Below are 23,736 nucleotides of genomic sequence, written 5' to 3'. Positions count from 1 at the left end.
TCAGGTTTAGTAAATACTATCAGACAGTTTTCTAAGGTGGTTGTATAGGAATTCCAATTGCTCCACATCCTTGTCAACACTTAATAATGTCAGACTTTTAAATTTATAATCTTCATGAATTTCTATTAAATGTATTCATTCAGTAGATATTTACATAGCAAATACTGTGTTAGTGATATTTACCCAGCACTAGGTGTGAAGGCTGAAAATATGAATGGATCAGGAAATAGATACTACATTATTACAGCTGGCAAAAGACTAAAACAAAAAAAAATACATTTAAAGAGATCATTATTATAATTTACTTTTGAGACAAATGCTCCTTCTTATGGGATATTTATTAATAGCAAGAAATGTTACTCTAAACTAGTTCCAAAATATAAATAACAACATAATTAAAAATACTGGAGCAAGCAGTCAGATTTCTGGGGAAGAGAACTTTTGTGCAATCATTAAAATTGTCGGAGAAAAAACCTGCTCACAGTAGCACCATTTCTATTTCTAGCCTATAATTTTTTTTTCAGGGTATAAACAGATATTCACAAAAATGGTTTTCTGGGGCTGGCCCAGTGGTGCAGTGGTTGAGTCCACACGTTCTGCTTCAGCGGCCCGGGGGTCACTGGTTCGGATCCCGGGTGCGGGCATGGCACCGCTTGTCAAAAGCCGTATAAAGTGGAAGAAGATGGGCACGGATGTTAGCTTAGGGCCAGTCTTCCTCAGCAAAAAGAGGAGGATTGGCAGCAGATGTTAGCTCAGGGCTAATCTTCCTCAAAAAAAAAAAAAAGTGGTTTTATTCTATTATACATCATAAACTGAAATGTAATAATATTCAATAGATAGAACCAGAAAGCATTGTGTGATTAATGATTAATCGTTCTGCTTGAGATATCATTAAATATAGTGTGAGGATTAAAATGTGCAAATTATACTGCGTAAATAGTGATGTGCGCTCTGTGAAAATATATTCTTTTTAGGAGAATGAAAGAATAAAAAGAAATTTGTGCTGCCACACTAATAAAAATCAACTCCCTATTCTGCCACCGGAGAGAGTTCACATCCTTCCATCTGAGGGAAACTACTTTACAGTTTCTTAGTGAGCCTTAAGAGAATTGTAACACCCGGGAGGAGGGAAGATAATGAGGCATGGCTCCTCCCTCACTCCTGGCTATTTCTTCAGTGTCAGGGAACAGGCTCAGAAATAACAGCTCAAATGGGCTCCTGTCTCTGCTTCAGCATTTCTCTGCTAAAACTGACAAGATCTCAATTTTAGATGAAACCAGGAGGAGGCCCTTTGCTGATCCATAGGATACACGATAAAAACAGAACAACAACCACAAAAATCTTGAAGAAAGAGATCTATGACATGAAGCTTTCCGTTCTGTGTTATTTTTATAGCGCTGTAGCTCATTCACCTCTACCTCATTCAGATACAACAGATCGCATATTTAAAAGATCTTTGTTGTATATATTTTCTCATATTTTTTCTACATAGCGTTTATTCACTCATTTATTCAGTAACATTTATAGATGTGGTTTCTGCCCTTTTTAAGTTTAGAGTTCTCATAATTTCAACATTTTTAATGTGTGGGCATATTTTGGTAGAAAGTCTAGCTATTCTGGCGATATGTAATTTATACAGAAAGATCATCCTAATATCCAAATTTCTATTGTGTTGATGAGCGATTCCATTTATTTAGATGCACTAAAGTAAGTTATTTAAGATTATGGTCTATATTGAAGGCAGTTTTGGAGATATTTTTTGTATTATTTAAAATTAAACGTTGTCTTCAAGTTTTTCTGTGTCACTCTCAAGCTATAAGGATTTTTGATAGCTACTTTTTAAGTCAAAACATGGAGAAAACTGTTGTGAATAAACTTTCTAATAGATGGGGAATATTTCCTTACATGTTTTTTTAGTGCCTGGGGAAACTCTAGAAAACTTTTTAAAAGAGATTTGTTGGAAAAATTTTAGCTTGTGGTTATGATAATAGAAAGCAGATTCCTTTTTGGAAGTTTATTCTATCAGAAACTAAAATTTAAAAGTCTGGGAATAACTTCAGGATTTCATTCAGATACCTGATGTCATAGTAACAAGAGGCAATATGAAACTATGAGATTCACTTGATAATTCTGAAGAGCTAAAGGATGACGTGTTCTCCTTCTACCAAAGGGTGTCCCATAGTTCAGGTGTGCCAAAATTTGCATTTTCTCACTTGAGTAAACAGTACAATTTTTTTATAAACCCATAAGTATATACCTAAGGAATTAAATTATTGTGATTCGTAAAATATTTAAAAAATTCTGGGCTCTCTTTTTTTTGTATCATGTCTTTAAAATTGGGAGAGACTTCCAGTTTCTTCTCTTCTATCCTTCGACACAAAGCAGAAATTATTTCAACAAGTTTCTCCACTGAAGTACACACAGTTTCCATATCGAGTGAAACTGTCTAAAGTTGGGGACCACACCATAACATAATATAGCCATTTCTTTTTAGGAAAACTGTATGATTGTTGTTCTTCACTTTATTTATTTATTTATTTTTTTGAGGAAGATTAGCCCTGAGCTAACGTCTGCCAATCCTCTTTTTGCTGAGGAAGACTGGCCCTGAGCTAACATTCATGCCCATCTTCCCCTACTTTATATGTGAGACACCTACCACAGCACGGCTTGCCAAGCGGTGCCATGTCCGCACCCGGGATCCGAACCGGTGAACCCCGGGCCACCGAAGCGGAATGTGTGCACTTAACCGCTGCGCCACCGGGCTGGCTCCAGCTGTTCTTCATTTTGAACTGAAACTGAAAAATATATATATTCAGAAACATATATACTGAAACATTCACCTGTAATTCTCATCCTGTACCTTAAAGTAAGACTGTATCAAATCCACAGGGCAAATATTTGAAGACAGCTGTTTTTCTGTTTTCCGGGTTAAGTATATCTATTTAGCTCAACTCTTTAATCATCCCAGTCTCTTTTGTTTATGACCTTCTCAATATGTGTCATCTAGAATGTCATTTATCAGCAAAAACGGTCTAACTGAAGAGCCTATAGCTGTGAAGAATATTGCCACCCGTGTTATGAACACTGCACTGAATATAATCAATATTGCATCCAATTTCAGTTTTTAGTGGTCATCCAGTTTTCTTATACATCAGTATAAGCCTATATGTATAGTGTATGATACTGTTATTAAATAATACTTATCGTTAGCAGTAGATAATATTTTCAAGCCGAAGTGTAGAGATGTTTATTTTTTCCCTGATAGTCTGGATTCATGTATTTTTAAATTCTCACATCTAACTTTTTAGTAAGTCCTCCCAACTTTGTCACAGGCAAACTGGGAAGCATGCTTCTCATGTCTTCGTAAAGTGATAGTGTCCTTCACAATAGGGCAGACCCAGAGCTCTAGGACTTATGACTAGAGAGCCCTCCAGTTTGACACTGATCTCCATTAATGAATCAAATATCATTGATTATAGCTCTGAATACAGTCTTAATGTTACACAAAGTTTAAAAAGAAACGGTACCAAAAGGCTGAGGAAAAAGAGCTGTCTCCCATTGCAGTCTTTCCTACCCCAGAAGTAATCTTTAATCTTTTTATCTGTGTCTTCTGATATGGACCTCCATATTTCCAAATAATAGGCTTATTCTACTACTTCTTGATGCATCAAAAAATAATTACCTATTGACTTCCTTTCACAGAGGTTCAGACTTTAACTCTTACGTAGACCAGTAATTCCAGAATCCTATCTTCCAAATAAATTTTGGTTAAGTCAGTAGTGCTCTCTCTGTCAGTGCGGAGACAAGTAGAGCAGTTTGAAACATTGCTCCTTTCTTGTACAGCTAGTTGATTTTCCTGGAGTTAACAACTGCTTCATTTAAAAATTTGCTTAGTTTTGGGGCCGCCTCGGTGGCGCAGTGGTTAAGTGCGTACGTTCCGCTTCTCGGTGGCTCGGGGTTTGCCGGTTCGGATCCCAGGTGCGGACATGGCACCGCTTGGCAAGCCATGCTGTGGTAGGCGTCCCACATAGAAAGTAGAGGAAGATGGGCACGGATGTTAGCTCAGGGCCAATCTTCCTCAGCAAAAATAGGATTGGCAGTAGTTAGCTCAGGGCTAATCTTCCTCAAAAAAAATTTTTTTTTTGCTTAGTTTTTTATGTTCTAATCACTGTTTTTTTTCTCTCAAGTGCTTGAACAAATATGTAAATCTCTATGAATGTTTTTTCTAAATGCTCAGATATTTCCTCTTTCCTAGACTCCTGCCAGAACCCCCACCCCTATCTTCCTCCTCCCATCCGGCCTGGATGAACTTAACCCTGCTGTACCATTCTCTCATCTTGTGAAGTCTTTTCACTCATCTTTGATTTTGATGACCTTTTATTGCATCATGTATATTCCTCTTTTTGATTTACTCTCATACTAAAATGCTTTTCCTTGTATCTTCCTAAAAAAAGAAAAATGGGAGATACACTTTCCATCTGTGCAAATCTGAAAATGTCTTTAGTCAGTTCTCATATTTGATTAATAATTTGGCTGGTTATAGAATTCTAGCTTGAACAGAATTTCCCTCAGAATTTTTAAGGCCTTTCCTTACCCTTTGGCATTCTGAGCTATTATTGAGAAGGCTGGTGATTTTGAATCCTGATCTGTTGTATGTGCCCTTGTCTCCATGCCTGTGCCACTGAAACTTTTGGTATTTTCTCTTTCTCCCTGTCGTTCTGATATTTCCTGATGAAGTGACAGCGTTTGTGTGTGTGTTTAAAATTCAGTTCGCTAAGCATTCTGTAGGCCCTTTCAGTAAGGAGACATGTTGAAAACATTGATTGCATTATTTCTTTGATAGTATCTATGCAACTGTTTTCTTTGTTCTTTCTTGAACTCTTTCTAGTTGAGTATTGGGATTCTTGGGTTGATCCTCTAATTCTCTTGTTTCTATTCTATCTTCTATCTCTGTCTTTTGGATTTACTTGCAGGGAAATTTTTTCAAATATCTAAGCTTCTATTGAATATATAGTTATCATATTTTTATTATCAAAAGCTTTTGCTGGCATTCTGGTTGGGGGTCATACTATTCTGTTCTTATTTTATTCATACAACATCTATTCTCTCTCATATTAATTACGTTTTTGAGAGGAGATTCTCTCTTAATTGTCTCTTTATCCTTTGGACTCTTCTTTAGAGCAAGGGTAGGAGTGGTTTTCTGGTTTTCGTACTGAAGCTTTTCTTCAGAAGTTGATGATTCTGTGTGGCTCATTCTTATTTAAGAATAAGGCACTAGAGAATTGATCGGAAACCCTGCATTTGGGTAGAGTTTAGTGACTGATGATTTTCCCTGCATGTCAATACATTAAGATCTTTTCTCTTGGAGACCCAGTTTCTCAGACAAGGACCCTCTAATGCCCTGCCTGTTAGCAAGAGTAGCGTGGGCAGATAGACTAAGGGTCGAGAGTTCAATGTGTAGAATTCCCTTATTCTTCCCTCAGCATCCCCAACTCTGGAACCCAAGCAGCTTAATTTCTCCGGAGAATGAGGGCCTAATCGGGCTAAGGAGGAGTGGAGGAACAGCAGCACGGCTTGCTGCATCCGGGTGCTGAGCCCCTCAGGGGTTCTGCAGGTACAGGTTTCTCTGGCTTCACATTGGTCTTCACTCCTTTTATCCTCTGCATCTCCCAAGATTATTGAAATCTCTTTTATTCACGTTGACTTTGTGGGTTGAAAAAAAATGAGGGGAAGGAAGTGAATACATATGGTCACCCTACCATTTTTAACTTAACCAAGTTTTATTTTTTTTAACCAAATGTCTCTTCACCTTCGAATCCAGTTTCTCTACCTTATTCCCACAGTGAAAATCACTTGAAGGATGTCTAATGAGTTTTTCAGCATCTAGGTAAACAATTTTTCTTTCCGGGGGAACAAGATAGGGTCTTCCTGGAATTCCCCTGGGCTGATTACCCTCCTTCTCTCACCACTGAATGAGTTCTAAATGTATGAGCCTTGATCAGTCCCTGTGTTCCATTCAAGTGTTAATAAAGAATCCCATGCCATAGATGGTATTTTCACTACCTATTTTATAATTCCTCGGGATTGGGGAAAGGAAGGAAAGGAAAGGGGAAAGGAAGTTTAAAATACATTTAGAATATTGCATCAAGCACTGTTTTAGGTTCATTCATACATTATCTCCTTTAATCTCACAACTATCCTGAGGCGTAAGTATTATTATTGCCACCCTCTGATGAGAAAACTGAGGATCAGCAAGGTTAAGCATCTAGCCCAAGGTTGCTCAGCTACTGACAGCTGAGATTCAAATGTAGGTCTCTGATTCCAAATCCTGTACCCTGTTTATTCTTTCTATCCTCTACTCCCTAGTAGTAAAAACTATGAAACCCCCCCTTAAATTTTACGTAATTCATTTTTTATCTGATTGAGATAATTTTAAAATTAGCTTAAATTCCATGTAATATTAAATTAATCCCCAAAACATTCTTGCCTCACAACTTTCCTTGCATATAATAGACATAAATACGTGCAGTGGCTATTGTTTCTTACTTTCAATGCTGACTCTTCCCTTAGCAAAACGTTCATAGAGCTCATTTTTTATTTCTCATCTGAGAGTTCTCTGCGTATTCCCTTTCAGCCTTTATAACCCTACTTGAAAGCAAACTTCTTGGCCTTATTTCTGGTAACTCCCACAGCTGGCACAAAAACATTTGTAGAGACTTGAAATGGTAAATCCTGCTCTTCTGCTGGCACTTGATTTGAAGAATTTTGCAAATGTTACCATAGTAAGTAATGTCTTAAAAGTCAATATTTTTAAAAAAGGTACACTTTAGTTATTTTTCTGATCTTTTTACCTTTTTACGGTCTACCCACACTGAATAGTTTTCTGCTTTGTTCCATCCAAGAAGGCAGATGCTCATGATTCTGGATGTAGGCCCCCAGGGAAGAAGACGGGAGCGGGGGGTTCATCGTGGAATATGCCATACAGTCTTAACAAAAGTAACGTCCCAGTTGTGATTTGTGTCAAGACATCAAGAAAAAGTAAATTCACAATAATGGCCCCAAAAGAATTGTTAAAATTAGACAAGATTTGTATTGTTCTCATATTGGCAGTAACCTTTTTCTCCTGTTGCCATATTGTTGTAAAGACTCGTGTGACTCAATGAGTCAATAAAAACTCCAAACAGGAACTCTTTAGACGAGTCCCACTTGCGAAACAGATTTTTTAGAGGAGTCTGAAATGTTCATTACCCTTTTGTAGTACACACAAACTGTACTATCAGACAGAAAGTTAAAAGAATGAATTACAAGCTTTAAACTCATGGCAGTTTTTCCTGAGTGTTTTTTTGCTATAGATAGTGCTTACATGTTGAATTAGAATTATAGTTACTCTTGCTTCTAGCAAAATAAACCTAGGTTCAACCTAAGTACGACACAAGCAGCTTTGTCATGATTGCTCATCAAGTCTTGTTATTGAAGAAAATGAATCCGATAATGGAGTATTTTAGTATCAGTTACTGGGGTAATTGTTCATTCTGATTTTCTAATATTTTATGTGTGGAAAATAATACTGTATGATGAGTGAAAATTTCTGTAAAGGTATCTGCATAAGTTATTGCAACTTCACTTCAGGCTTTATATTTGAAAGTGCAAATAATCATAAAACCTTTCCAAAATCATAATTTAGAAAATAGTAACAATTATATTGTAATAAATTATCTTTAAATATTACTTCTAATTGAATTAGCCAAATGAATTACATGTAAGATTGCATTGCTTAGCTTAGAACTGTAAATCCATTGTGCACATAAATATACATATATATACACTCAAAATATAAAATTTCAGAATATGAAATAGAAATTTAAATGTTATAATTATTACAATGATATGAATATAATGAAAGTTTACTGGATATGCTTGTTTTTAAGCATATATTTCTTTGTCCTTAAAGTTGGAACTCAAACATTTTTACAAATAAATCTGACAAAAAACTTTTTTAAGGTCTGAAGTTGCCAATTTTAAATATAATCAAATGTAAGGCAATGGAATGAAATATTTCAGTAGTATTTTTAAAACCAAATGCTGTCTTGGTTTATTAAAGCTGCATAGTCAAAGGATGTCTGTAACAGGTTAAAAAGGAAATTTTCAAACTCCATTAAACCTTAAAACTTAAGTATAATCTTTCAGGAAGTACTATGAATGGGGTCCCTGTCGACAGATTTAGTATCTTATTCCTTAGTGCACATATGCATTGAATTAATGGAACAGTAGCAGTACTATTTTACAAAGTTGACACTCCACTCTTAATATGCATATTTTGGCTTTTTTTTGTTGTTTTTGTTTAAACAGAGAGATACTCTACCCTACTCTGGCTATTCAACTACTCTAACTACTTTAAGGCTGTATTTTTTAATAATCGAGGACCTCAATTTAAAAATAGTGTTCCATTTTTGTCGGGAATGCTTTTAATTACAAAGTAGTTATATAAAACTCACATCTAAGACCTTTACCATAGTAGGGCTTTTCTCTTAGATATATAGGTAGCATTGGATTCCTGAATATTGCAAAAACCATGCTGTTCCTGGGGTTTAGATATCGTCTCTTTATTTATTTAGAGAATGTTATAATAGGCTTCTTAAAAAATCAAAAAGAAAAAATAAAACACATATATGCATGGATGCATATACACAATAGTGTTTTACTCCACAGAATATCTAACTTTTGGTCTGTTTGGGCCTGAAACTCTATCATTTCCCTATTTAATGTGTCATTTCATAGATAAATCTTTTGTTTCATAATAGTGTTATAAAGACATTCAACATAATCATCAAATGTCATTTTAAAAAATTCTCTTACAAAATAACTATGATAAAAATTTTCCATTAAAAAGCTTTAACTTTGCCACAGAAACATAAAATGGTTTTGAAAAAGATCAAAACAAAGATGAAGAATGCATGTACCTATATTGGGAAATTCAATGATATTTTTGGAATTGCCGCTTAAGACTAAGGAAAACACAACTAATTCTCTCAAATTAGTCCAAGACAGGCGCTCCAGTACCTGGTCATGTTTCAGCTAGTATGATATGTTTGTGTTTAAATCAAAGCCACTTCCTTTTGTACATTGTACATTGATGCTTCTTACTCAGTTGCACTTGTCTCGATGGAAAGGATTTCCAGTTTGTAATGAGAAGGTGTGTTTGGATTTAGATTTGTAATGTGTAGTGATTGCATTTCTGTGAGTCTAGCTCTCCTAAAACAAAAAGATTGTGTGAGCCCTTTTGTCACTTGGTAGCAGGTTTTCCTTAGTTGTCTGAAGAAATTAGCTGATACCCGCCATACAATGAGCAGTTGCATAGATGTGACACCCAGCCATATGGTTGCAAGTTTTTACATTTTCAACAGATGACTATGGACCTTGCTATCAGGAAACAAAGAGAGATGATGTGATATCTAGAAATAAAAATTCATTTCCTCATCTAATATTTTTCACTTTTATTGAGATATAATTGACATACATCACTGTGTGAGTTTAAGGTGTACAGCATAAAGATTTGACTTACATATATTGTGAAATAAATTACCACAATAAGTTTAGTTAGCATCCATCATCTCATATAGATGCAATAAAAAGAAGGCAAAAAAGAAAAAAAATGTTTTTCCTTGTGGTGAGAACTCTTAGGATTTATTCTCTTAACATCTTTCGTATATGTCACACAGCAGTGTAGTGCTGTACCTTACATCCCTGGTACTTATTTATCTTGTAACTTAAACTTTGTACCTTTTGATCACCTTTCTTCAACTCCCACTCCTCCAACCCCCCCTGCCTCTGGTAACAACAAATCTGGTCTTTTTTTCTTTGAGTCGTTTTTTTTTTTGATTCCACCTATAAGTGAGATCATTTAGTATTTGTCTTTGTCTGACTTATTTCACTTAGCATAATGCCCTCAGTGTCCATCCATGTTGTTGCAAATGGCAGGATTTCTTCATTTTTTATGGCTGAATAATATTCCATTGTATATATATACCACACCTTCTTTATTCATTCATTCATTCATTGATGGACACTTAGGTTGCTTCTGTGTCTTGGCTATTGTAAATAATGCTGCCATGATCATGGAGGAGCAGGTATCTTTTTGAGTTAGTGTTTTTGTTTCCTATGGATATATTCCCAGAAGTGGAATTGTTGGATCATATGGTAGTTCTATTTTTAATCTAAGGATCCTCCATAGTATTTTCCATTGTGGCTGTACCAGTATACAATCCCACTAACAGTGCACAAGAGTTCCCTTTTCTCCAGATCCATACCAGCATTTATCTCTTGTCTTTTTGATGATGGCCATGCTAACAGGTGTGATACAATCGCTCATTGTGGTTTTGATTTATATTTCTCAAATGACTAGTGATGTTGGGCATCTTTTTATGTACCTGTTGGCCTTTCGTATATCTTCTTTGAAAAAAGTCTATTCAGGTCTTTTGCCCATTTTTTAATAAGACTATTTGGTTTTTTGCTATTGAGTTATCTGCATCCTTTATATATTTTGGATATTAACCTCTTATTAAATATAAGGTTTGCAAATACTTTTTCCATTCCATAGATTGCCTTTTCACTTTGTTGATGGCTTCTTTTGCTGTACAGAAGCTTTTTAGTTTTATGTAGTCCCACTTAGTTATTTTTTATTTTGTTTCTTGTGTTGTAGGTGTCATATCTAAAAAATCACTGCCGAGACCCATGTCAAGGAGATTTTTTCCTATGTTTACTTCTAGGAGTTTCATGTTTTAGGTTTAAGTCTTTAATCCATTTCGAGTTAATTTTTGTGAGTGATGTAAGATAGGGGTCTAACTTCATTCTTTTACATGAGAATATCCAGTTTTCCCAGCACCATTTATTGAAGAGACTGGCTTTACTCCATTGAGTATCTTTGGTTCCCTTGTCAAATATTAGTTGACTGGACAGGCTTGGGTTTATTTCTGGGTTCTCAGTTCTGTTCCTTCTGTGTTCTCAGTTCTGTTCCATTGATCTATGTGTCTGTTTTTATACCAATACTATATTGTTTTGATTACTATAACTTTATAATATAGCTTGAAATCAGGAACTGTGATGCCTCCTGCTTTGTTCTTCTCAGGATTGCTTTGGCTATTGAGGGTCTTTTGTGGTTCCATATAAATTTCAGCATTGTTTTCTCTATTTTGCAAAAAATGACATTGAAACATGATTGTTTGATGACTTATTAATAATTATATTTCAAAAAAATTCCAAAAATTTTGAAAAGCTAGGTGAAATTGATTAATAGTACCTCATTTATTTTTATTCAGTTTTGTTAGTCTCTCTCTCTCTCTCTTTTTTTTTTTTTGATAAGGAAGATTAGCCCTAAGCTAACATCTGTTACTAATTTTCCTCTTTTTTTGCATGAGGAAGATTAGCCCTGAGCTAATGTCTGTGCCTATTGTCCTCTATTTTATGTTTGGAATGCCGACACAGCATGGCTGATGAGTGGTGTAGGTCTGCACCTCGGATCCAAAACTGCAAACCTGGGCCGCTGAAGTGGAGTGTGCCAAACTTAATCACTGTGCCATGGGGCCGGTCCCTTGTTAGTCATTTTTTATTTAACAACAACAGTGGAAAACCAAAATTAAGTCAAATGGCTGAGGGAGAAAAGTGATGAATATTATGTTTATGTCTAGTTAGATTATTTATTTAAGATAGCTGAAAAACTAAATGCCATAATTTTTAACCATCCCTGAAATAGGTTGTGTAAAAGCATAATATTGAATGAGATGTTTATAATAGTATTATCAACTTTTGAAATATTTGTTTAATTTTACGTATTTTTATTATCAGCAAATGAAGAAGGATGCTAAGGGAGCAGTAGTTTTATTGTTGCAAGACACATTTGGTTCTGATTTATTGACTTGAATGACTAAGTGACCTCTGTAGATTTTAAACAATGGAGTCATTGCCAAATTTACTGACTGAGTCCATTGAGAGAACTGAAAGTTATTTAGGCTATATATAGAATTTAGGAAATTTTAAATGAAAAACCAAGAATCTATATGAATTGCGAGGCTTTTCTTTAAAATCCCTGCTCTCACTAATTGATTGCTTATCTTGATAGTCCTTGAAAATATCTAATGTAGAACTTACAATTGATGTTGGAGCTCCTTTCTAAAGTTAAGTGTTTCCAATACTAATTTTCTAATAGTAAGTGTTGAATATAGTTATAATGCTTATTCTTGGAGAAGTTTACCTGAAGTTTACATAAGGAACTTAGAAACAAAAATATACACTTTCATCTATAGATGACGCTATGCAGTAGCAAGTGAAATAGACATTTCCAGTCAAATTTCTAGTCTAGCTACTTTCCAGTCAAACTTAATTAAAATAGACCCCATGGATAATTAATTCTTACTGTTAACTTTGTCTTCACTTGCTATTCTGTAGACCAAGCTTCAGATTTTATTTTTGTTTTTCAAATAGCTAGCTAAGGGATCTTTATAGTTAAAATTGAGAGTGATCATTACTATATAGAATAACCTTTACATTTAATGTTAGATGTATCATCTAACATCAGCTCGTGGGCCACCAGTGGAAGAGCAACCATTTTAGAAGAACATTGGTCAGTAAATTAGTACAAGATCCTATGGTTCATGATGTATTGGAATTGCTTCCTCCTTTTAGAAGAAGAAATGTAGAATGGCTCATAATACATTAAATTGGGAACAATTGATTCTTCCTATTTTTCAAGATTCCCTACAATATGTCTCAGTAGAATCTATAGTCTGGCAGGGGAAACCGACATGGAACAGGTAATTACAGGCGTATTGAGGTGTAAAAGTTCTGTAAGAGCAATACCGAGTCTGGTCTGGATTGGACATCAGCTAGCCTTCATTAGGGGAGGCAGTGTTGCAGAGGGAATGAGATTGAAAACTCAGCATTGAAAAATATGTAGGGATGAAATTGAGGAAGGTGTCGGGGTAGGAGGAAATGACATGTGCAAAAGTCCTGAGCTGAGGAAGAAAAGAGTATTTTCCAGGAAACAATATTCTCACTCTATGTCATCTTTTCTTTTGCATCATGGGAGACATTTTCAAGCTTGTCTTTCAATAAATCAATGTTGTGTTCTACAGCATTCTTTTTGTTCTTTATTGATTTTAATATTTTTTTTACACTTTTCTATGGACAGTTTTCTGAGTTTACCCTTTTCTCTCATTTAAAAAACCACTTTTTCCTTACCTTTACCCAACAGTTGTATGAAACGGATATTTTTTTAATCAATATTACAAATGAAAAATAAAGGTTCAGTGAAGGTTAAGAAATTACCTATGGTTACCCAGCTTGTAAAATCTATAAAAGGCAGTTTATACATGACTAGGACAGAGTGTAATAGTTAATTGTCAGGGATATTTTATTGCTAATTGGGGTACACACTAATTCTCCCAGTATTAGTATGTTTCCCACTACTGTCAGAGAGGATAGAATGTCAGATCAACATAACAGTTTATGAAAATCTAAAAAAACACCCTCTCAGCAATGTTTTCCATTTCCTAAAACTGGGGCTAAAGAAACTTCATTTCTTTGTTTTATTTTGTTTAGCAATTTGAGTTTCTAGAATTAAATTAATCAAGTCTCTCACAAACATCGTTCGCTCTTCTGTAGTATCCTTATACATCAACAAAGCAGTAACTCACACCTCAAAGGTCAGAAGTAATCCTATTCTGTAGTTATGGACAGCTTCGCTTTAAAAACGAGAGTACATTTGTTCCAAAGTTAATCATGTTAGAATGGACTAATTAATTCCAACTCTCCACTTTGGAATGGAAAGTGCCAGCCAAACCTGCACAATTCTGGAGACTGCATTTTTAGGGCTTGCAAATTCTACATTTGTTTTGAATGCCTTGTTTTCCTTAAACAGAAGATTGTCTTCACCTAATTTATAGGAAGAATCAATTCAAGTTACTTGTGTTTAATGTTGCCACTTCTGAAGTGGGCTGCATCCTATATCTGCTGTTTCATAGAAAAATATTTTGACTGTGTCAACTAAGGATGATAGAGGTGATTTTTAAGAAAAATTCTTTTGGCAAGAATGCTGGAAAATAATGACACAGTGTTAATAAAACTTCAAGGGAATAGGATGGTTTCAGGGATATAAAATAGAGGGAAAAAAAAACCCCAAATTGCTGAGGTACCAGAGAAAAGAGTTGCCATGTTTGTGTACTCCTATCAAACAGCCTATTTTGAGAGATCTTTATAACTCAGAATGTATTGTGGTTTGAAAGAAGGAGGGTAGCATTTCACTAGTTATTTACTCTACGACTGCCTCCTTCCAACTAAAACATAATTCTTTGCATAACATGTTCTCTTTTACTTAAATTCCCACATGGAATTCATCAGAAATGGTAAAATAATGGACTTATTCCTCTTCAGATCTTGTGGAAAAATAGCTCTACTTTAAAAATGTAACCAAAGCATAATTTACTTTTCAATTCTTTGATTTTGTGCTTTTTGTCTATCTTTCCTAGAGGACTTTCAGTTTATTAACCAATAAATATATTTCATGGAATTTAAAATGTTTTAATAAATTATTTTAGAGTTTAATAAAACAAATAAGTATGGCTTACACCAAAGATCAACATCAATTAATCAGCTGATATTTATTGTACCTGCCACTTTGCGAGTGATGTGGATGATCTAAAAGGTCCTTGACCTCCAGAAGGCGGGTAGATAAAGCGTGTGACGAAAGTAGAAAGTGATGAAGTGCTAAAACAGAGTGAGACTCAGAAGAGTTCAGAGAAGTGAAAGACTGATAGGTATTTCTCCTAGACATGGGATTGGCTTAGAGCTTTAAGGATAAGTAATATTTAGAAAGCACCAGACGAAGTGATCAGTGGAGGTGAAAGGAAGTGATATGAATTAGGCACTGTTGTTAAGTGAATATGTCACATTAAAGAGAAAATAATTGTTTTATGCCTAAGTAGAGCAAAGGTTGCTCATTGAAAAGTAACAGCATATAAGGTTGGAAATGTTTGTTGACTCAAACTTGGTGGATCAAGAAAGCAAGGAAGAGTGTAAGTTTTGGTTCACTATTAAAGACAATAGAGAGCCATTGTCGGTTCTCAAGCAAAAAGGAAAAAAAATATGTTTAAAATTGTTTAATAATAGTTTTGGTTACAGATTAGAATAATGGAGAAGAGAAAGAATCGAAGATGACCTTGAGTTAGAGTAGGAGACACTATTCAGTTTGGTGAAGAATAATCTTATCTTTGCTAATGTACTACAGTGTCCAAGTTTACATTCCATTTGTAGATATTGCTTACAAAGGAACTATATTGTTGCGTTTTAAAGTTGAATCTTTAATGTCTCCTCTTGTGTTACATGGTTTTGTAAATGAATTTGTCGTTCTTATCAGAAATGTCAACAATTTACTGCATGATTCTTGGCACTATTAAAAGAACTCAGAATTTTACAAAACAGAGACACATGGCAATGTCTAGATAAGGCATATCAAACAAACATATAAGACCATTGGTCTTTGTCTATCAGCAAACCTACTCCTTCAAGACTGAGTTTAAATATCCTCTTCTTTTTCAGTACTTACCAAATATCCTGGAAAGAAATGATTACCTTTCATGAATTTCTTAATTCCATCATAATTTTTTATTGTATAATTTTAATGGTCTTTAGTGTCTTGTAGTGTTTTTTTTTCTGATGTTTATTGTGTTTAACATTATTTAAGATCTACTCTGGCATTATTCATTTAAAGATGGTGTGTGTCATTTAGATTATGCACGCTTTGAGGTTAAATCAAGGGCAAAAGCAAGAGATGTTGAATGGACCTGTATTTATCTGCAACTCTTGGTATATGGTAGAAATTCAACAATATTCATAGAATGAATGAAATAGTAAATATTTCCCCATCTTCCATACGTACTACTGTGTTGATATCATGAAAATTCATAATAATGATTACTTTTTAAAAGGGGCTAACAGGGAGAGTAATGAATGCTTTTTTGCTTGAAAGGTCACAATTTAAAAGTTAGAAAAATAATATAATATGCACATGAGGAGAAAAACATTCTTCTATGTGTGCACATGTTCGTATACTCTCTGATAACATATGCGTGATGCTCAATGTGATGTTTTTGGTATAAAATATGTTATACTCTTTGTAAAATAAACAATGAAGTCAAGAAACAGGGAAGTACCCAAGGGCAGTAGCTAGGAAGAGGAGAGCATATTGGTAGAACTGAAAGAGAAGATCAGTAGCATGAAAGAAGGCACAGTTTATGAAACTTAATACAGTTTATGAAGACCCATTACAGATTTTCACAGAATTCAGTGTATTATAAGTCGCATGTAAAGGCTGTAAGTGTTAATGGGAAGAGAAGAGAACATCTCAGATATGATAACAATAAGTCAATAATCAAGACACCGAGTTAAATTCATTGCCTACACAAATGGGATATAGTATTGCTTATAATATAAAAAGAGAAATTATCCCCAAACTATTTATTTTTTAATTTAAAATATTTTAAACATCTAATATCTGTATTAGATAGTCTAACAGCCTTTGAACTCATAATATACATGAAAGGCATAATATATTATCTAATGTTCTCAGAACTCAGTATATGTTTCTAAATGAAATCATATGTGAACAGCTGTCTCAGAGGAATGAGAGGAGTTGTCTGGAATCCGTGTCTTCTTTGCTTCACTTTTCCCTGGTACATATATCATGCTGAAAATTGTCAACATCCTCTCTGAGACTATGTGAAGCAAAATGGTATAAGAGAAAGGTAATATTTAGCTAGGGTCTATCACAAGTAATAGGACTGGATTAGGTAGTTCCTGTTCTTTATCTCATGTTCATCTCCATAGCAAACCTGTAATATTGGTGTTATTATTCCCATTTTATAAAAGAAGAAACTGGGAATTGGATAAGTGATGAGACGTGCCTGAAGTAACTCAGCTGGTAAGTGGCAGAGCTGGTGTTCAATGCCAGAGCACAAGCTCGTTCCACTACGTTGCATTGGCCTCACTCATAAAATGGCAATCGGCTGAAAAATGAAGTCAAGTCATTGTTTTTTACTAACTATATTGGAGGGTTGATAGAGAGATACATCTTCCATTTTGATGCAAAGGCAAACCTGAACTGAAGTGCACTTTAAAAAATAAATTTTCTGCTTTCTCAATCACAGTTTCCTGTATTGAGACATCATTGGATTATTTTTTAACATCCAGAACATACTTTGCATTGTGGAGAAGCATATCAGGTTAAAATAGAATAGGTGGTGACTATACAAAATCAAAAGCAAGTAGTATTGGATTATGCGTCATCACAGGAGTTAGCGGCAGATAGCCTTCCATCGTAAAAGATGGAAAGCGTTTATGCCCCAGAAGAGTGGCTGGTACATTGTAAACAATCAATACTTTTTCATAGAATAAATGGATACCTTATGATATCAACATCAATGGATGGTCCAGGGCAGATTGGTAAATTTTAAATTCTCTCTAATTAAAAATATCAAGGTCTATCTTAATGAACATATCAAAGCAATGATGTTTTGATTGCTTCATTTAATACTTCTTGTGGATAAACTTAATCAAGATCAAATGAATCAAGTGCGTTCGTATTTATTTTCTAGTGCTCAGCTTCTTGTGGTAAAGGTTTAAAGTACCGTGAGGTGCTTTGCATTGACCAGTTCCAAGGGAAATTAGAAGAAAAATATTGCAGTCATCTACAGAAACCTCGAACTCACAAAGCTTGTAGATCTGTCAGATGCCCTTCATGGAAAGCCAATAGATGGAAGGAGGTATGTGGTGTATTTTATAATTATACATGTATTTTTTCATTTAAAAAGCAAATCTTAATTGATTTTACATGCTTTCAACATGCTTTCAATAACCTTGAAAGTTTTACTCCACTAAAATGTGCTTTATTCTCTTATACATTTTTTGCACTATGCTGTGAATTAATACTGTGCACTGTTAATACATTTGCTAAGTCTATCATTAAATAATAAATTAGTTGTTTGATTTCTTTGTGGCTGTAAACTTTATAAGAATTTCTGTTACTGAATACTAGGGGGCTACTGATGATCATATTATTGCAGGTAGTCTAACAGTAAAATATATATGATGACATATTTAGTAACTGCCTTGTTTCCCCACCAAAGTCTTGGATTTGAACTAAGTTTACATCTTGGAGAAGCAACTTGCAAGTTCTAGATGGGATCGTAATTGGAGATTAAGAGTTAGGGAGATGTCAGAATTAGGTAGCCTGGGCTGGTCCAAGGTCGGAGTAGACACACTTGGAAAGACACAGCAAAAATGAAGCTGACCCATAGATGAGATTAAGGCTGAGAACGCAGTTTATAAAACAAGAGTGATCAATATTTGTCTTGGCATACTCAGAGAAGTAAGCTCAAAATCCAAATTGGGGGAGGCATATATTTGAAGGTGGTTGTCAAACAAAGACCAACTTGGGAAATGCTGAAGAGTCAAAGGGCATGAATGGAGTCAGAAATGTTAACTAGAATACTGTCCCAATGCTTGATTTCAAGGGGGCCAGGCTTTCAGCACAGTTGTCTGGCTGCCCTCCGCAGTACCGCAGAGTACTTATCCATTTCCTAAAGGGCCTAGTTATGCAAAGAGAAAAAGAAACTTATCTTCTTTTTTTTTTTTTTAACATTCTTGTTTTGTGTGTTTTTTTTTTTTTAAGTTTTATTTTTTTCGGATGTACATCATATTTCAAATTCTGGATACATTGCATCATGCTCACCACCCGAACACTAACTATAGTGCATCCCCTCACGTGTGACCCTAATCACCCCCTTTGCCCTCTCCCCTCCCCCCTTCCCCAATGGTAACCACCAGTCCAATCTCCAATGCTATGTGGGTTTTTTTTTTGTCGTTTTTATCTTCTACTTATGAGTGAGATCATACGGTATTTGACTTTCTCCCTCTGACTTATTTCACTCAGCATAATACCCTCAAAGTCCATCCATGTTGTCACAAATGGCCGGATTTTGTCATTTCTTATGGCTGAGTAGTAGTCCATAGTGTATAAATACCACATCTTCTTTATCCATTCGTCCCTTGATGGGCACCTAGGTTGCTTCCATGTCTTGGCTATTGTGTATAATGCTGCAGTGAACATAGGGGTGCAGGTATCTTTATGCCTTTGTGTTTTCAAGTTCTTTGGATAAATACCCAGCAGTGGAATAGCTGGATCATGTGGTAGATTTATCCTTAATTTTCTGAGGATACTCCAAACTGCTTTCCATAGTGGCTGCACCAGTTTGCACTGCCACCAGCAGTGAACAAGGGTTCCCTTCTCTCCACACCCTCTCCAACATTTGTTGTTTCCTGTCTTGTTAATTGTAGCCATTCTGACCGGAGTGAGGTGATACCTCATTGTAGCTTTGATTAGAAATCTATCTTCTGCTGATGGAACTTCCCTGTCTTTTTCTAGTGTTGGAGCTATGTCTGTTAGGAAGATAGGGATTCAGACAGAAGCTAGAAGAAGTGGGGTTCCCCTGGGCTCCCAAGTCACCATCATTCACTCTGTGAGGTCAGGGCCTTGGTGCAGGGCACCAGCTTTTGAGTGGCACTATGTCAGCGTGTCATTGTTATTGAATAAAAAACTCCCAAATTGAGTGAGAATCTCAGGTTTCCTTGTAGAAGAAGCAGCCTTTGTCAAGCTTTAAGATGCTAAGAATTGTGGTTAATATTTGACTGAAAACTAGAGGCAAACACATCTCTGTTTTTTATCCTACAAAAAAACATATATTCTGGAGAATTGCTTCTACATTGAATTTCGGTAAATAAAATTACTGCACATGCTTTAGCGGAATCTCTGATTTAAAAGATCTCCTGTTAACCTGTTTTATTTAATGAATGCCACTGCTACCTACTAAGTTGTTTAAGAAAGAAACACTGCATCCATTTGGTCTCCTCTCCCTTGACACCACAATCACTCAATGGTTTCTCTCAATTCTCCTATCAAAGTAACGCTTGAATCTCCTTTGCAACCACCCCAGTCCACTTCATCATCACCTGTTCCCAAGTGTACAATGGCCTCCCTACATATATTTTTGCCATGATTTTCTTGCATATAGTCTGAGCTCTAGAAGAACTCAAATATTATAGTGACTCAATATCTTCTATGACTTACCATTGTCTTTAGGGGGAAGTCTAAACCCTAACCCATGCCTGTTTCTTCAGCATTATCTCACACCAGCAAATCTTAGAAACAATAGATATCTTGTTCACTAAGTACCTACATTAGTATCTAGCTAACTACTTCTTACTTGGAATACTGTGATTTAGTTGCAAAAAGACTCGCTATCTTGTAATTTTTACTTGTTTGTCATATTATGCTTTTGCTTAAAGTGGAGGTTTGCCTTACTTGATCTGGACCAAGATGTGGCAGAACGATGGCAAAGTAGCTTTCCCCGAGAGGGTGAAACTCTATAAAGGTGCTGAACCCAGCGTGTGGCAGATGACTGCCAATTCTGACATCAGGCAGGAGCCACCAGCAGGTGGGAGTGGAAGTGGGAGAGATTTTTTTGCTTCTTGGCCACTGGCATTCCTATTGATCCCCAGGATTCTTTTGCTGCTGTGCAGCTGCTGCAGCTGTGGTTGGTATTCATGAGGGACACTTTCTGATCCTTGACCTCCAGCCCCACAACAGTGAATCAATCATCAGTGCTAACAAATTGGCCTTGGCTCACCACCAAGTCTGAAATTACATAAGACTCGCTAAAGGAATGTATTTCAGGGGTTTCTAAGATACAGATATTAATATTCAAGGACTATAAAAAACACAGATGCTTTTGTACGGAGTCTGCTTTCTTCTCTTTGAATTGGTTTTCCTTGTCATAGACATTAGCTTCATATACCCACGCAGTCCCCAAATCTCTGCCAGAAACAAATGACCACTTGTGAAGTCGTCAGCTTTTGATTTATTCTATAAAAAGTACCCACGTGAAGTTAACAATTGCAGGCTATCAGTGCACTACACATAATAATATATTCAACAGAAGTGTAATTTGAGAGGTAGTTACGAGATAATCACTGGTTGCTATTTTGTTCTGACTGCATAAATTGTAACATTGCTTTAATATAATGGCTCACTGTAAAATAATTTCATTTTATTACTATTTTACATTATACCTCAAATGGGAAGACTCATTTGGCAAATTGTGACCACAGAGGTGCTCAACTGAGTTTTGAAGTAATGCTCTTCATTTGGTATTTGATATAATTTTTTAAATGAAAGGATTTAGTAATGCATTTTAATGACAGCTGCTAAACAGGACCAATCATTGCTATTCAGAGCCATTTGTCCTCTGAGTCCAGATGTATACCTTTAGAGGGAAATAAATACTAGAATCATTGGAAAAGGAAAAAGCATCCCCCTTCCTTGAACCAGGGAGAGTTTTTTTTGTAAGTTTTACCTGTTTGGGAACTCCAGCTTCCCTTGTAAATTCAAGTTTTTAAGACTATCATGGTGCTAGATTCCTCATTGTCTCATGCCCCATCAACTTAGTCCCATCCAAATGCAGTCTTTATGCTCAGGAAAAAAAATTGCACCTCCCCTTGATCATGGACAACTTAGAAAGATACCTAAAGAATCTCTCTCAACCTTATTGAATCCAGAGCCACACGAAATCAGCCATTTGCCTGGCTCCCCTTCTCTGAGACGCATCATTTTCTTTCTAGAATTTTAAGATGAGAGCTGGATCCAAGGGTGATCCAAGTTCCAAAATCTCACAATATTTGTGAGATTTGCTCAATGCCTCCCTTTCCCAAAATCCCTAATTTGAAAAAATAATTTTGAAACCATATGCTAAATGCTAGCATGTTTAAATGATTTTGTGTTTCTGTAATTCCATATTTTCTATAATTCCAAAATACATAAATCTACATTCTCATATTTTCAAAAATTTCTGACATAGGCATATATATCTCTTTCTAACATTAAAAGTAAAATATCATAATTAAGTCCCCACAGGCCTTGAGCAAGACCTGAGAACCTCTTCATCTCTACCCAAGGTTAAGTGACGTTACTACTATGAAGATTGGCTCAGACCCGAGGACAGGGAGGATGTCCTTCTGCTCTGGGGCTGGGTGAACCACGCCTCTCAATCTTTTCTAGCTAGTGCCATCGATTCTGTTTTTGCATTTCTATGCTGCCTGTTAACCCTCTTCCTTTATTATCTTTCTTGATGCTTAAGATGGCCTTTCTCTGAGTAGGCTGATGTGACAAACACTCTTTGGTTTGGGGCATGTGTCAAGAAATTTTCAAGGCAGAAATAATTGTATCTCTGTAAGAAAAATGAAAAAAATGGGACTAGGAAGGAAGTAGCAAGGGACAGTCACCTCCTGACTGTGAGAGACTTCTGTATTCCCCACAACTGTAGGTATTATTACATTCATTATGTGCATGAGGAAACAACAGCTTATTAAGTAGTTTGTGCAGGTCACAGGCCAGGAAGTGGTGGGGGCAAGTGTTTGAACACAAGTCTGTTTGAACTTTTCCTACTGTAGTTGCTGTCATAATTATTTCATTATACATTAGCTCATCTTTACATTTGTTTTAAAAAAGTCTTTTCCATAAATACAAGATTTATATGGATTTTACCCAGCATGGGAAAATAACTGAGGGTTTAGTTGATCACACATTAAATATGATGTAGTTGTTTAAATCACTAGCAACATAACAAGCTACATTAATGGATAGATAGGGTTCAAATCTTTGGCACTAATAGATCCTGGTCAGATTTTTGGAGCAGTGTCTATTCTGGGACCCATATTATAAGAAAAGTCTTGACAAATTCCCAGATTCCCAGGGAAGAGTAATCAAATGGTTACAACTATTCTGTATCAGTTTCATTGTGATCTGTTGCAAGTAGGAAAAGCCCTGATTATTAGTGGCTTAAACTCAAAGAAATTTATTTTTACGTTACTGCAACAGGAAGGTTAGTGGTTTTAAATTTGATTTTGCATCCTCCACAATGTCAAGGTGCTGGCTTGGCATTTCTGTGATTTTGTTGGTCAACTCCTAAGGTCATAAAATAGCTGCCACCGTTCCAGACTTCACAACTTTGTACTTTCTCACATGAAAGTAAGTATGTATTTGTTCATATGTTGGTAAGAAGGACAGATTCTGAACAGTCGGTAAATTTAAAGAATAATATTTCAGGTCAATAGAAGAAGAGTATCTGCTAACATTAGAATCACCCAAAGATGGAATGACCAATTTCAGGATACAGTGAATGTGCCTGGACTCAGGCTATGGAAGTATGGGTTGGTTTGATGGTCATTCATTCACTATAACTATAAAAGACATTTCAGAATTGAAGAGAAATTAGGATTAGATATTACTAATGTCTTTTCTAATTCAAAATGTCCTACTACTGCTACATTATTGATTCACTTAAAATAGACCATATTTACAAATAAGCAACTATAATGAAATCAAACCTAAATCCATTAATAAAAAATTATAAATAATGCATCAAAAGAGTTGACTTCACTATTGGCATTTTAAATATCATTTATTAAATAGCAGAGTGAGTCAACCTTGATGAACCTGTTTTTGCAATGCACGTTTTAACGTTTCTTCATCTCTGCTCTGCAATAGCTAAAATGGCTACAGTACCTGTGGATTTGCTAGAATTCACCTTCTCCACTTCCACTGTCAAGTCTTTAAAGTGCCGGTCTGTACAGTGT

The 23,736-nt window shown here is 35.5% G+C and overlaps 1 protein-coding gene across 1 annotated transcript in view; it reads left to right on the top strand.

Annotated features, from left to right (window-relative positions):
- The window catches only part of ADAMTS20 (ADAM metallopeptidase with thrombospondin type 1 motif 20), a 163,145-nt gene that overhangs the window by 104,116 nt on the left and 35,293 nt on the right, over nucleotides 1–23,736 (top strand). The window contains exon 29 of the mRNA XM_044756219.2: nucleotides 17,643–17,810. Coding sequence (XP_044612154.2) covers nucleotides 17,643–17,810 — 168 coding nt within the window. The remainder of the gene's footprint in view (nucleotides 1–17,642; nucleotides 17,811–23,736) is intronic.

Source organism: Equus asinus, chromosome 22, assembly GCF_041296235.1.
Source record: "Equus asinus isolate D_3611 breed Donkey chromosome 22, EquAss-T2T_v2, whole genome shotgun sequence".
NCBI lineage: Eukaryota > Metazoa > Chordata > Mammalia > Perissodactyla > Equidae > Equus > Equus asinus.
This window is presented reverse-complemented; position numbering and strand designations above follow the sequence as displayed.